Source organism: Clupea harengus, chromosome 7 (genome assembly GCF_900700415.2).
Source record: "Clupea harengus chromosome 7, Ch_v2.0.2, whole genome shotgun sequence".
Classification (NCBI taxonomy): Eukaryota; Metazoa; Chordata; class Actinopteri; order Clupeiformes; family Clupeidae; genus Clupea; species Clupea harengus.
Window position 1 is genome coordinate 30,359,452 of NC_045158.1, and position 15,169 is coordinate 30,374,620.

Sequence of the window (15,169 nt, forward strand, 5' to 3'; positions counted from 1 at the left end):
GGTAGAAACATTCTGATTGCTGAAATGGTGGAGGAATTTAGGAAGACCAGAATCCAAACTGATGTTCCTGCTCACTATTCTGCTGGACCTGGAGATGTGGAGTGTGACGTCTGCACTGGGAGAAAACTCAAAGCTGTGAAGTCCTGTCTGGAATGTCTGGTGTCGTACTGTGAAACGCACTACAAAGTTCACAATGAACTTAATCCTGGACGAAAACACTCAGTGATTGATGCCACAGGCCATCTACAGGAGAGGATCTGCTCTCGTCATAAGAAGGTTTTTGAAATATTTTGTCGAACCGATCAGAGTTGTATCTGCTATCTGTGCACGATGGACAAACATAAAGGCCATGACACAGTCACTGCTGCAGCAGAACGGACAAACAAACAGGTCAGTACTGGAGCTACACGTGTGTCCAAAATTTATATGAGGGCTCTTATCAATACTAACTGTGAATGTAATACTGTATCTACAAGAATACTATATCTACAAGAATACTATCTCACCAGTCTTTAAGTCTGGCTTTTTCCGCAATGACTTTGCCCATTAGAGAAAGGAAGAATCAGGAAATGATTATCAGGTGCAAGGTCCAGTGTTGAGTAAAAACAGTGAAACATTAACCTGTTGGCATCAAAGTGAACATAATCTTACCTCGCAAAATAATATTCTGTTCTGTTGTTTTCTAAATGTTGTGAGACAGCTTTGCCACAGGTGTTTTTGCTGTTAAATACCAGAGCTCCTCTTGAACTTAGCTAATGGCTTTATCATGATTTTCACTTGAAGATGATAGCGACTGCTTCAATGTGTCATTAAATCTCTTGAAAAGACTAAAATGTACTTAAAGGTTTTTGCTTATGAGTGTTCCGTTGTCTTGTGTAAGCTTTGATCCTCATTGTTGTAAACAATCCATCCGATTATAATTATAACAATCATTTTTAAACAGAGGCAGTTGGGGCAGACCCAGAGGAGATCCCAGCAGAGAATCCAGGAGAGAGAGAAGGAGCTGAAGGAGCTGAGGAAGGCTGTGAAGACTCTCAAGGTGAGTACTGACCAGAGGAGAGGAGGACAACAGCTGGCTGCTGGAGGAGCCATTTCAGGCTCAATCAGGGCTGTCCTCCATTCAGCCAGACAGGACTCTGTAATGCTGAGCCACTTTCCAGCTCCTCTGATCCACACTGTGGGTACCAGGCTGTGTGGAGGAGCTGAGTGAGTGGGCTGCTTTAGATGGACCCCTCCTCTTTGTGTGTCTCCTAACAGAGCTCTGCACAGACATCAGTGGAGGACAGTGAGAGGATCTTTACTGAGATGATCCGCTCCATTGAGAGAAGGCGCTCTGAGGTGAAAGAGCAGATCAGAGCTCAGGAGAAGGCTGAGGTGAGTCGGGCTGAAGGACTCCTGAAGCGACTGGAGCAGGAGATTGCTGAGCTGAAGAGGAGAGATGCTAAGCTGGAGCAGCTTTCACACACAGAGGATCACATCCATTTTCTCAAGGTAATTGTTGGTGATGGATTGTTAGTGCACAGAATGTTTGAGGGCACTGATTTATGTTGAATATATTCCTAGGTGGAAAACTAATAATTCAATTTAGATATGGTTGAATTTCCTTCAAGGATCTCTACATTTCCTGATAGATCCTCATTCTTCATATTATAATACACTCCACAGTACTTTGAACTGATACCTTACCCCATGCAGTTTCAGTGCCTGTGAAGAAAGTTTTTGTATTTATCACTGAAAACATTTGAGTATGATGAAGACAATAACATTCTTCAGAAAACTGCCAAAAATGATTATGTCAATTGTTAGGACAGGCAAGGTCACATGGTAGGAAAAAGGCGGGGCTTGAGTGATGTCACTACCTGTGGTTAATTGATCAAAGCACATCTGCCCTGACATCATGGCTCACAGTTTGTTTGGAGGCACTTGAGGTGCCTGCCACTCTGCCTCTTTGGTCAGGCCACATGTAGGTCAAGGCAAACCAGTGGCATTTGGACAACAATTTGCGTTGAATTCATTTGGGATTCATAACATCAACCAAAAAACTTGAACTTAAGGAATCACCATATGGGCTTACCCCGCTAGCAGCTAGCCAGATTGAGAGAGCTGCCTAGCAGGGAGTGCTCACACATCTAGATGCTCTTTCTCTCTCTCTCTTTTTCTCTCTATCTCTGTGTTTCTTTATTTAGACTTTCCAGTCGGTCAGTGAGACACCTGAGTCTAAAGACTTATCCTGCATCTCTGTGAACCAAGGCTTCTCTTTTGAGGCTGTGAAGAAATCTGTCTCCTCACTAAAGACACAGCTGGAGAATTTCTGCAAGGAGGAAGTCATGAAGATATCTGCATCAGGTTAATCACATTACTCACATATGTTTACATGTAATGACTTACTATACTTTCCCTCTGGATTGTACTAATAAGCTAAATGTGATTGTGAACTTCAGGAACCTGTATTTCTCAATATCACATATTTGTAACAAATCCTTTGTATGGCGGTGAAGCTGAGATACTCTACAGGTGTCTCCATGTTTATTTGTCTTAAGAGGGTCTTTAAGGTTGAAGAAGCTGGAAACTCATAATGTCCCTCAACAAGAGAACACAAATGTACTGCCATCATAAAAACAGAAGGTTGATGCAATGTTGACATTTACACCTGTTAGTCTTGTTTCTAATATGATTCTTTCTCTCTCAATAGTGACTAAAGTCCAGGCCATTATGCCTCCTGAACTGACAACAAGAGAGGATTTCCTACAATGTGAGTTTGACACTCACATTTTATACAGTTTACTTTATTCCAAATCACAAGTCAAGTTTCAGTAGAAATCACATTTTCCTCCCCCTCACGCAAAGAATCATATAAAATAGCAACAACCACACACACATACCTAACGCATATAAGTTTTGTCCCGTCTTCTCCTCCATCAGACTCCTGTCATTTCACACTGGATCCAAACACAGCAAACAGAAACTTCCATCTGTCTACGGGGAACAGGAGGGTGAAGAGAAAAAATAAAGTCCAGTCATATTCTGATCATCCAGAGAGATTTGATGAGTGGTGTTATCAGGTGCTGTGTAGAGAGGGTGTGTCTGGACGCTGCTACTGGGAGGTTGAGTGGAGTGGGGAGTGGGTTAATATATCAGTCTCATATAAAAGCATCAGCAGGAGAGGACAGGTTAATGACTGTTGGTTTGGACGTAATGATCAGTCCTGGAGACTGACCATCAACCGCACCAGCTCCTCTTTCTGGCACAATAATAAAGAGACTAAACTCCCTCTAGTGGCCAGCTCCAGAATAGGAGTGTATGTGGATCACAGGGCAGGAACTCTGGCCTTCTACAGTATCTCTGACACAATGACCCTCCTGCACAGAGTCCAGACCACATTCACTTACACACTCTACCTTGGGTTTGGGCTAGATACTGGATCATCAGTGAAGCTGCTGTGACTGACATATCTAGATGCTGTTAGCACATACATCTTACACATCACATCATTTAACACATTACTGACACGTAAGGATCTAGCAGCTGGGCCTGAGAATCTTTGGACAACCACAGACTGAAGCCATTCCCCCATCTCTGGACCCCAGCTATTACAATATCTGTACCTCTAGACCTCTGCTGTAACACATGCAGTGTCACCACAGCAGAAATAAGCCATTGTGTGTGAAAGATGTTATGAACTCTGTGTTGCATAACCTCACACTCCCAAGTGTTTAGTCCCTCTGTTATTGCATACATGTTCTGATACCTGGTTTTATGACAACCACAATATTATGTACTATGTCAGTAAATCTTATTGAGAGTATTCATCCAAACAATTGACACCCAATGAAATGTGTTTCTGTATTTCTTTATTAATGCCATTATCATGAGACCAGTATGTTTCAAAATGTTTCTCTTGAAAAAAGGTGAATAAAAAGTTATAATAAGTCAGTCAGTACATTAAATTATCAGTGAAGTTCACCTAATTCAGCACTGAGTCAGCCCTTATCTCTCCCTCTCTCTCTCCCCCCCCCCCCCCACCCCCCCTCTCTCTCACACACTCTCTGCAGCTGTGCAGTTTCTCTTGATCTGCTAAGGGATCCAGCGACTATGACGCCATGCGTTGCAGTTACTGCAATGGTTAGGTGCACACCTTCACTCCGAGACCGCCTTGGAACTAGAACACTAACAGCTAGAACAATATCATAGTGAGAACACATTTATAGCTGTTACATTAATACTCAGAGCTGGAAGACTCTCACAGTTAGAACTCTCTCAAAGCTAGAAGACTCTCAGTTGGAACAAACTTGTAGCTGGAACACTCTATAGAAGGACACTAAGACCATGTGATAGAATCAGCTGCAACAGAGAGTCAGGGACTGGGTATGAAGAGGGATAGAGCAGTAGTTTCTGAGACCAGTATTTGTGACTGTGAGGGTGTTTGTGAAAGAGGCTGAGGTGGAGCAGCTTTCACACACAGAGGATCACATATATTTCCTCCAGGTAACATCAATGATTTGAGTAACACTTCTTGCAGCATTTGAGATTCCTGAGTGTCACTAGATTCAACACAGCTCCCCGGCCCCCCACATATGGCATCATTATCTCCTGGCCTTATTTTCTTTCATATGACTTGAAATGTCCACCAGATGGCGACATTCTTGCTGCAAGCCACGCTTTAGTACAATTTACTTTGAATTTCTGTTGCGGATATTCAGTTTTTGTAAAGTGACAGTAAGCTGCTTTTTGGCCGTTTATTCAGTTCATGAATGGTGGAAAATGAATGACAGTATTCTCTAGATGTCAGCGTTTACAAAGAACTTTGTTCTTAACTGACTCAAAGGCCTTGTCCTTATCAATGACAGGAGGCTGTTTACACGAACACGCCCACCCAACCAGGAAGACGTTTCAAAGTTGCAGCGATTTCAGGCGAAACGAAACTACCTGTGAGGCGTTACACAGCACAAACGAAGAATGGCAGAAGCAGCTCCAAGTAACCACGAACTTATTACATGTTCGATTTGTTTGGATCTTCTTAGGGATCCAGTGACTACTAATTGTGGACACAGTTACTGTATGGGCTGCATTACGAGCTTTTGGGATCAGGAATATCAGAAGGGAGTCTACAGCTGCCCCCAGTGCAGACAGACGTTCACCCCAAGACCCGTTTTAAGCAAAAATCATATTTTTGCTGAGCTGGTGGAACAGATCAAGAAGACCAGAATCCAAGCTGCTGCTCCTGTTCCGTGTACTGCTGGACCTGGAGATGTGGAGTGTGACGTCTGCACTGGGAGAAAACTCAAAGCTGTGAAGTCCTGTCTGGAATGTCTGGTTTCATACTGTGAAACTCACTACAAAGTTCACAATGACATACACCCTGGGCGCAAACACAAGGTGACTGATGCCACAGGCCAGCTACAGGAGAGGATTTGCACCCAACATGAGAAGCCTCAGGAGATATTTTGTCGTACGGACCAAAGTTGTGTTTGTTTGCTTTGTCTGGTGGATGAACACAAAGGCCATGACACTGTGTCAGCCTCTGCAGGGAGGAGAGATAAACAGGTAAGGACAGGAGTTCTCTTGGTGATAGATTGGACTTGTGTGGTAGGACATGGCTATTGGGTTTCCAACTGGAAGGCAGGCTATAGACTCATCCTCTTCAGGTTATTATAGAGTGAGGCAGAGAGAGAATGACAATGTAATCTCCTGTTACATACGAACTGTATCTAAATAATAAATAAACATAAAAAGCCTAAATTACCATTTAATGGCATTTTGTAGGGTTCGGGTGGTTGACACTATGACTGAATGACATTACATGGTTATCAACTGCCTAGAGGTCACAGGTCACTCAGTGAGGGTATAGTTGCAGTAAGGGCGTGTTGGACATTTTTATCAACTCCACAAGAGAAACTATCAATACAAATAAATAAAGATTTACTGCATGTATGGGTCACTGTTTTGCTGCACGAAGACAAAAAATATTTTGTGTGTTTTTTTCTCATGAAACAGCGTCTCACCAATAGGCTATTCAGCAACACTACAGATCACCTCTCAGACAGCGTCAGTAGCTTAAACAGCTTGTTCTTTCAGGAATGCTATCAGGCAATAATAATATTTTGATGCCACCATAACTGTTTGTTGGTTGGTTGCACTCGTCACTTTCAAATTACTGCTTGTACTACACTTACATACTGTCACTTCCACTTACTGTTTGCACTAGCAGTAATATTTATCAGAGTTATTGCACTACCTGCTACTCCCACTTGTCTGCAGAGTAGTATAGGTTTAATAGGTTAGCATAGTTTATTATATGTTTACTATATGTGTATTATATGTTTTATGTATATATGTTAGTATTATATGTATATGTTGTTATATGTTTTAGTATATTGTATTGTATATTTATCTTGTATATTTAGTAAGGTTATTAGATGTTATTACATGTAAATTATGTTCAGAGTACTTGTACAGAGTGTATGTCATGTTATGTTATGTTATATTATGTTATGTTATGCTATGGTAGGTTGTGATGCGGTGCCTTGTCCTAAGAATGTCAGTGCCTAGTCTGACCCTGTGTCATTCTGTGCATCTGACAATAAAAGACTTGTAACTTGTGATGTGATGTATTCCTTCAACATAGACACACTTGGGGGAGACCCAGAGTAAAATCCAGCAGAGAATCCAGGAGAGAGAGAAGGATCTGCAGGAGCTGAGGAAGGTTGTGGAGACTCTCAAGGTGAGAACTGACCAGAGGAGAGGAGGACAACAGCTGGCTGCTGGAGGAGCCATTTCAGGCTCAATCAGGGCTCTCCTCCAGTCAGCCAGACAGGAGTCTGTAATGCTGAGCCACTTTCCAGCTCCTCTGAGCCACACTGTGGGTACCAGGCTGTGTGGAGGAGCTAAGTGAGTGGGCTGCTTTAGATGGACCCCTCCTCTTTGTGTGTCTCCTAACAGAGCTCTGCACAGACAGCAGTGGAGGACAGTGAGAGGATCTTTACTGAGATGATCCGCTCCATTGAGAGAAGGCGCTCTGAGGTGAAAGAGCTGATCAGAGCTCAGGAGAAGGCTGAGGTGAGTCGGGCTGAAGGACTCCTGAAGCGACTGGAGAAGGAGATTGCTGAGCTGAAGAGGAGAGATGCTGAGCTGGAGCAGCTTTCACACACAGAGGATGACATCCATTTCCTCAAGGTAACTGTTGATGATGGATTATTAGTGCACAGAATGTTTGAGGGCACTGATTTATGTTGAATATATTCCTAGGTAGACATTTTTTATTCAATTTAGATATCGTTGAATTTCCTTCAAGGATCTCTACATATCCAGATCTTCTGATCAGAATAAATTCTATAGCACTGAACAGATGCCTTAACCCACGAAGTTTCAGTGACTGTAAAGACTTTTTTGTATTTATCACCCAAAACATTTTAACATGATGAAGACAATTCTTCAGAAAACTACTCAAAATCATTATGGCAATTGTTAGGACAGGTTAGGTCACATGGTAGCAAGAACAATGACTGACAGGCGGGGCTTGAGTGATGTCACTACCTGTGATTAATTGATAAAAGCACATCTGCCCTGACATCATGGCTCACAGTTTGTTTGGAGGCACTTGAGGTGCACAGGTGCCTGCCACTCGGCCTCTTTGGTTAGGCCACATGTAGGTCAAGGCAAACAAGTGGCATTTGGACAACCATTTATGTTGAATACATTTGGGACTTGAAATTAAGGAATCACCTCATGGGCTTACCCCGCTAGCAGTTAGCCAGCTTGAGAGAGCTCCCTGGCAGGCAGTGCTCACACACACACAAACACACACACCTATACTCTCAAACACACACACACACACACACACACACACACAAACACACCTACACACTCAAACACACACACACACACACACACACACACACACACACACACACACACACACACACACACACACTCACACACACACAAACTCACCTACACACTCAAACACACTCTCAAACACACACACACACACACACACACACACACACACACACACACACACACACACACACACACACACACACACACAAACACACAAACACACACACACACACACACACACACACACAGACACACTCATCCGCACAAGGTAGGATCCCACTATCATGAATTCACATCATATACAGATATGCACCCAGATACTCATAATTTTACATTTAGTTCACATCTCAAACATTAGAAGATAATATCTAACTTAAGAGTCTCGTGTTCACTGAAATAGTTTAAGTTTTTAGTTATAATTAACAAAAAAGTTTCCTGATCAACTGTATTTAAACTTACAACTTACTTGCTTTATTTTGAGAATGTAGCTATTCTCTCTCACTGTCTCTCTCTCTCTCTCTATCTATCTCTGTCATCTCTTCCTCCTCTCTCTCTTTCTCTCTATCTCTGTGTGTCTTCATTTAGACATTCCAGTCGGTCAGTGAGACACCTGAGTCTAAAGACTTATCCTGCATCTCTGTGAAGCAAGGCCTCTCTTTTGAGGCTGTGAAGAAATCTGTCTCCTCACTAAAGATGCAGCTGGAGAATTTCTGCAAGGAGGAAGTCATGAAGATATCTGCATCAGGTTAATCACATTACTCACATATGTTTACACGTAATGACTTACTATACTGTCCCTCTGGATTGTACTAATAAGGTAAATGTGATGGTGAACTTCAGGAACCTGTATTTCTCAATGTCACATATTTGTAACATATCCTTTGTATGTCGGTGAAGCTGAGATACTCTGCAGGTGTCTCCACGTTTACTTGTCTTAAGAGGGTCTTTAAGGTTGAAGAAGCTTGAGACTCGTAATGTCCCTCAACAAGAGAACACAAATGTACTGCCATCATAAAAACAGAAGGTTGATGCAATGTTGTCATTTACACCAGTCAGTGTTATTTCTAATATGATTCTTTCTCTCTCAATAGTGACTGAAGTCCAGGCTATTTTGTCTCTTGAACCTACAACCAGAGAGGATTTCCTACAATGTGAGTTTGACACAAACACATTTTATACAGTTTGCTTTATTCCAGTGAAGTTTCAGTAGCAATCACATGGTCCTACATGTTTAAGCAGCTCAACATCTCTTTGTGGTTGTTATAGTTCATGGGTAGAGGAAACAGTGTCTTTTGCAGTGTCTTTTTCCATTTTCCTAAAATGGCACCGTAAACGGAAGTTCAGGAGGAGATTTAGGAATTTGTCACACCCCTCTCACATCAATCACCCACACTTCCTTTGAACTCCTCATTTCACTCCTTCATTTTCCTCATCAGCACCCCCCCCCCCCCCCACACACACACACACACACACACACATACTTAATTTATTCTCAGTTCTCCTCATCAGCTGCAGCACTTGCTTTGGCGCTCGCTCTCAATCAACCACCTCCCCTTACCTTACACCACATGTCTCCCCTCAGAACACCTGTCTCCCCTCACACCGCCTGTCTCCCCTCAGAACGCCTGTCTCCCCTCACACCACCTGTCTCCCCTCACACCACCTGTCTCCCCTCAGAACGCCTGTCTCCCCTAACCATGCTCACTTTTGAATGCAGACACACATGTACACCTGTACAAACATGTACAGAATCACACACACAAACAAATCTCACCTATATGTGAAACATTCCCTCGTAGAAGAAATCACAGAAATAAGTCCCATACCCCACACACAAAGATTCATATCAAATAATAAAAACCACACACACACAAACACACCTAACATACACACTTAAGACATACTGTATAAATACCTAAGTTTGTCCTGTCTTTTCCTCCATCAGACTCATGCGACTTCACACTGGATCCAAACACAGCACACAGAAAACTCCATCTGTCTGAGGGGAACAGGAGGGTGGAATGTAGTACTAAGGCCCAGTCATATCCTGATCATCCAGAGAGATTTGAACAGGGGTGTTGTCAGGTGCTGTGTAGAGAGGGTGTGTCTGGACGCTGCTACTGGGAGGTTGATTGGAGTGGGTGGGGGGTTTATATAGCAGTCTCATATAAAAGCATCAGCAGGAGAGGAGTGGGTAATGAGTGTTGGTTTGGACGTAATGATCAGTCCTGGAGACTGGAGCTCTCCCGCAGCAGCTCCCTTTTCCTTCACAATAATAAACAGACTAAACTCAATCTAGTGGCCAGCTCCAGAATAGGAGTGTATGTGGATCACAGGGCAGGAACTCTGGCCTTCTACAGCATCTCTGACACAATGACCCTCCTGCACAGAGTCCAGACCACATTCACTCACACACTCTACCCTGGGTTTGGGCTTGGGTTTGGATCATCAGTGAAGCTGTTGTGACTGAGATGTACAGATGCTGAATCCAGACTACATTCACCCAGCCTCTCTACCCTGGGTTTAGGGTTAGACGTTAGATCGACAGTAAAGCTGTTGTGACTCTGGGGTGGAGCGCTGGGGTGACCCCACGTATTGGCAGGTGTACTGCACTGGTGTGGTGGTGGTCTGGGAAGAAAACAATGCTCTGCAGATGACATCCGAGCTGAACTTAGAATTTATTTACAACCCATGATGAATAAAATGCAAATAAAAACAGAAAGCAATTTGTTAAATTACCTTTTTTTGTATTAGATTACCTTGATTACAGTTTTTCTTGATAGCTTACACACTATAACTGGGCCTCTTAACTACACATCCCAATCCATGACGCCATCCACCCAAAGACAGACTAATTTCCCAAAATGCAAATGCAAACACTATAGCATGACGGCATCTGCCAAAAGACAGACTCATTTCCTAAGACTATAAACACTTTCTCCATGTTTTCACACATAATTCAGATCTGTTGAACTTTTTTGCGCAAAACTCTACACACAAATCCATTCCTATATCACTGTCTGCACCTTGTGCTCAGTAGATTAATGGGCCATGGGTCACCCTACTTTTTCAATTCAATTTCAATTCAATTCAATTCAACTTTATTCGCCATGTATACAGATACTAGGAATTGTTTTTGGTTTTCTCCATGCAGGCTATAGTATCACAGATAGAACAACAAGACAACACAGAACAACAATACAAGGACAGATAGTACCAGACAGTATGAGCAAAATAATAAATAAGAATGGAGGTAGTGCAACAATAATAATGTTAAATAAAGTTAAATAAAGTGCGATAAAGTTCGTGTGTGAGAGCTATTTAGGAGGGCTATTGCTTGGGGGAAAAAACTGTTGAGGTGACGTGATGTTTTGGTCATGATGGCCCTGTATCGCTGTCCAGAGGGGAGACGGTTAAAGAGACTGTTAGCAGGATGTGAGGGGTCTGCCGTGATCTTCATTACTTTCCTGAGGGATCTGGAGCTGTGAAGGTCCTTGATGGAGGGAAGGGGGCAGCCGATGATGCGCTCTGCTGCCCGTACGACTCTTTGGAGCCTGGCCTTAGAGCGGGCAGAGGCAGAGTCATACCAGACCGAGTGAGAGGATGTAAGCACACTCTCAATGATAGCCCTGTAAAACTGCACCATGATGGGGGGGCTGACCTGTAGTCCTCTCAGCTGCCGGAGGAAGAACAGGCGCTGCTGACCTTTCTTCACTAATTGAGTGATGTTATTGTCCCATTTTAGTGTGTTGGTGATGGTTGTGCCTAGGAACTTGAAATGCTCTACTACAGTGACAGATGAGTTGTTGATGACAAGTGGAAGATGTGTCGGAACCTTTTTTCGGAAGTCCACAATCACCTCCACTGTCTTGTTGACGTTGAGCTCTAGGTTGCTGACTGCACACCAGGACTCTAGATGGCCGACCTCCCTCCGGTAGGCAGACTCGTTGTTGTTGCTGATGAGACCTATCATGGTGGTGTCGTCTGCATACTTGATGGTCTTGACAGACGGGTCACCAGAGGAGCAGTCGTTGGTGTACAGGGAGAAGAGCAGGGGGGACAGCACACAACCCTGGGGGGCACCGGTGTTAACTGTGCGGGGCTGTGACAGATGCGGGCCCAGCCTGACATACTGTCTCCTGTTGGTGAGAAAATCTGTAATCCATAAGCAGGTAAGGGGGTGGATGTTCAGATGGGTCAGTTTGCTATGGAGGAGGTCGGGAATGATGGTGTTAAAGGCAGAACTATAATCCACAAACAGGACCCTTGCATAGGTGTTCCGATTGTCCAGGTGTTGTAGAATATAGTGAAGGGCTATGTTGATTGCATCGTCTACTGAGCGGTTGGGTCTGTATGCAAATTGGAGGGGGTCCATGAGGTGGTCAGTGGATGCTTTGAGATAGGAGAGGACCAAGCGTTCAAATACTTTCATGACTACAGAGGTGAGGGCGACCGGTCTGTAATCATTTAAGCAGGTGATCTTGGGCTTTTTCGGCACTGGAATGATGACAGCAGATTTGAAGCATACAGGGACACGGCATAAATTGAGAGACTGATTAAAAATGTCCGTAAACACTGGAGCCAGCTCGCTGGCACAGTGCTTGAGGGTAGCAGGTGACACCATGTCCGGCCCACACGCTTTCCTGGTGTTCTGACCTTTGAAGAGCCTCCGAACCTCATGCTCAGTGATGACCAGTGGAGCAGGTGAGGTGGTGGCAGGGGGAGGGGAGGCGGGGGGGATGGAGGGGGTGGACCCACGCGGTGCTTCAAACCTTGTGCAGAACACATTGAACTGGTCTGGTAGATTTGGGTCGTTAGAGGTGGGGGGGGGCTTCTTCTTGTAGCCCGTGGCAGATTGTAGGCCCCTCCAGACAGCTCTGATGTTCTTATCCCCGACCTGTTGTTCAATTCTAGTCTTATACACCCCTTTAGCATGCTGGATGGCTTTGCTGAGGGCATATTTGGCTTTGGTGTACGCGTCCTTATCTCCGCTCCTGTGGGCCGCCTCCTTCCCTCTCCTCAGTAGCCTCACCTCCTTGTTGAACCACGGTTTATTATTACTATAAATGACAATGGATTGTCTGGGGATGCAGAGTTCCTCACAGAAGTAGACGTAGGATGAGCATGTGTCTGCATACTCATCAATGTCATTGCATGCCAGCTTAATAGCTGCCCAGTCTGTAATGTCAAAACAGGCTTGCAGTGATTCAGTTGCATCAGGTGTTCGTATCTGGACAGACCTCTTGACCGGTTTTTGTTTCCTGAGTAGGGACTGGTATGTGGGGATGAGTTTAATCACAGAATGATCGCTATTGCCTAGTGGTGCGCACGCGCACGCGCGATATGCCTCTCTGATGGTAGAATAGCACTGATCAAGAGTCCGTTCTCCCCTGGTGGCGCAGGGGAGAACGGATTGTTCTTGTTTTGGAACAATGGATCCATAAAGACTTCTCTTTGAGTACAAACTGTTTTTTTTTCCAGCGGTTTATATTGTTAAATACATTGAAATTATTTTACTGTATTCGACGTTCTTTACAAATAAGTTGCATAATTTCCTGTCTCCGTTTATTTTATTGCCTTACCTTGAAAAATTAAAACTTCTGAAATTGTATACATGTGTTGTGTCTTCAAATTGTGTTCATCCTTACACCGCTGTCATCTTGGACAAACACAGCACATCTGCTGGACGGGGTCATGTTCTCCTACACACACCTGACGCATCTAGACTCAGAACTACTGATAGCTTATGCATCTGTGTTCCTCTATATGAACTACTGTTAGCCTATGCATCTGTGTTCTATATGAACTACTGATAGCCTATGCATCTGTGTTCCCTCTATCAGTGGTTCTCAAAGTGGGGGGCGCGCCCCCCTGGGGGGGCGCGAACACTCTCCAGGGGGGGCGCGATGTCACAGACGGAGAAAAAAATGAACTACCGCCGACCTGTCACTGGTTAGTGAAAGCTCCCTCAGTGGCGAAATGCAAGGGGCTGGACTGACCCAAACAAATCAAATACGGTTTTGCTCCTGATCCACCAATCAAAACGGAGTTTTATCATTTGAACGCGAGTTGCACATAAGTTTCCGAGTATAAAAAAAAAAACGCAGGCATTGGTAAGCGCTCACCCTGAGACGACACTCTGCAGAGTTTGTTCAATTTCTCTTGTTTCCTGTATCATTCAGATATTCATTGCTTTATAAACAGTCTTTTAAAAGATTCACTCCTTCCTTAGTAATACCTTACTGCGCTTGCAGTGGGTCTATTCGTAGCCTATTCTAAGGATTAATTTGCTCCACAGTCTTTTGAAAAAGCTCGTAGCCCGAGAGCTAGCCTAGCTAGCTACCTTCTTCCAACTGCAGCTAGCCCTTTTCTCCTTAACACCTACCTTTACATTTTTGTATCATCCACCGTGTTGCAACAAATAAAACACCAGCACTTGAATACTATTTTTTGCTGTCCCTGTCTACATTGTGTACAGTTAGTTTTGTTAGGAATCATTGCCTAGCACAGCCTTATCCATATCCATTATTCGTGTCGTTCACACCCACACACGACGTTGAAATTAGAACTTTATTAACTTCACACACACTGTATCAGCAAACAAACACAACTATGGACACGTTTCTGATTCGTAAAAGTCAGAAAGAGAAGCCTGTGGACTTCTTTAAACATGAACGTGATGGCCTCCAGCAACAACGAACCACCATCTCCAAGCAGTGTATGCAGGCATCTTATGTAGTTGCTCATAGAATCGCTAAGCTTGGCCGACCCCATACAATTTCCGAAACACTGATTTTGCCGGCCGCGCAAGACGTGTAGAATAGGAGCTAAACTCAGCGCAATACCTATGTCAAATGACACTGTATCACGCCGAATATCAGAAATCAGTTTGGGTCCTATTTCAAAGAGGACTACCGTTCATTCGCCTAAGTTCGAGATCCATTTCTCTGCTCAGCAGACGAGCTGTCAATAGACATGAAAGAGCAGCTGAAGAGTGACAGTAGACTTAAGCATCTCCCCTATTTCGTCATTCTGGATAGCAATGATCAGCTTTGCCTTAAAAATGCCCCTCCTTTTCGCGTCGACATATTTGTGCCAGGCAGGCTTTTCAAGACTGACTGCGCTCAAAACTAAATACCGCAACCGCGCACAGATCGAGGATGACCTGAGGATATGTTTGTCAAACATTGCCCCAAGATTTGAGGACCTTTGCAGTGCAAAGCAGGCTTATGTCTCACATTGACAGACCTGTAGGATTTTTTTGTAAAGATCACAAGAGGCCCATAATAATAACAGTATCCAAATGATAGCAATAATAACACTAATTATT

The 15,169-nt window shown here is 43.9% G+C and overlaps 3 protein-coding genes across 4 annotated transcripts in view; 2 read left to right on the plus strand and 1 right to left on the minus strand.

Moving 5' to 3' along the window:
• LOC105907744 (tripartite motif-containing protein 16-like) overlaps positions 1-3,947 on the plus strand; it is a 4,270-nt gene extending 323 nt beyond the window's left edge. The window contains exons 1-6 of the mRNA XM_031571125.2: positions 1-390; positions 944-1,039; positions 1,258-1,491; positions 2,187-2,346; positions 2,693-2,752; positions 2,923-3,947. The exon at positions 1-390 is cut by the window's left edge and continues 323 nt beyond it. Of these exons, the coding sequence (XP_031426985.1) occupies positions 1-390; positions 944-1,039; positions 1,258-1,491; positions 2,187-2,346; positions 2,693-2,752; positions 2,923-3,443 (1,461 nt within the window). The 3' untranslated portion in view covers positions 3,444-3,947. The remainder of the gene's footprint in view (positions 391-943; positions 1,040-1,257; positions 1,492-2,186; positions 2,347-2,692; positions 2,753-2,922) is intronic.
• The window catches only part of LOC116221187 (tripartite motif-containing protein 16-like), a 44,282-nt gene that overhangs the window by 20,067 nt on the left and 9,046 nt on the right, over positions 1-15,169 (minus strand). The gene's annotated exons all lie outside the window — the stretch shown is intronic.
• LOC116221178 (tripartite motif-containing protein 16-like) lies at positions 4,818-10,880 on the plus strand. Of its 2 annotated transcripts, none has more exons than XM_031571112.2 (6): positions 4,818-5,544; positions 6,626-6,721; positions 6,940-7,173; positions 8,425-8,584; positions 8,931-8,990; positions 9,785-10,880. In XM_031571112.2, the coding sequence occupies exons 1-6, from the start codon at positions 4,957-4,959 to the stop codon at positions 10,303-10,305; spliced, it is 1,659 nt and encodes a 552-aa protein (XP_031426972.1). In that variant the 5' UTR covers positions 4,818-4,956; the 3' UTR covers positions 10,306-10,880. The 2 variants fall into 2 exon arrangements, with proteins under 2 accessions (XP_031426972.1, XP_031426973.1); XM_031571113.2 differs by having other exon boundaries at positions 4,819-5,544; positions 6,940-7,056; positions 9,785-10,879.

What these genes read in the sequence shown, in the direction of transcription:
- LOC116221178 (XM_031571112.2), top strand. Translation starts at nt 4,957, where the DNA reads ATGGCAGAAGCAGCTCCAAGTAACCACGAACTTATTACATGTTCGATT. An exon ending in AGGTTGTGGAGACTCTCAAG is followed by an intron (nt 6,722 to 6,939) that starts GTGAGAACTGAC and finishes GTCTCCTAACAG; the next exon opens with AGCTCTGCACAGACAGCAGT. An exon ending in ATGACATCCATTTCCTCAAG is followed by an intron (nt 7,174 to 8,424) that starts GTAACTGTTGAT and finishes GTCTTCATTTAG; the next exon opens with ACATTCCAGTCGGTCAGTGA.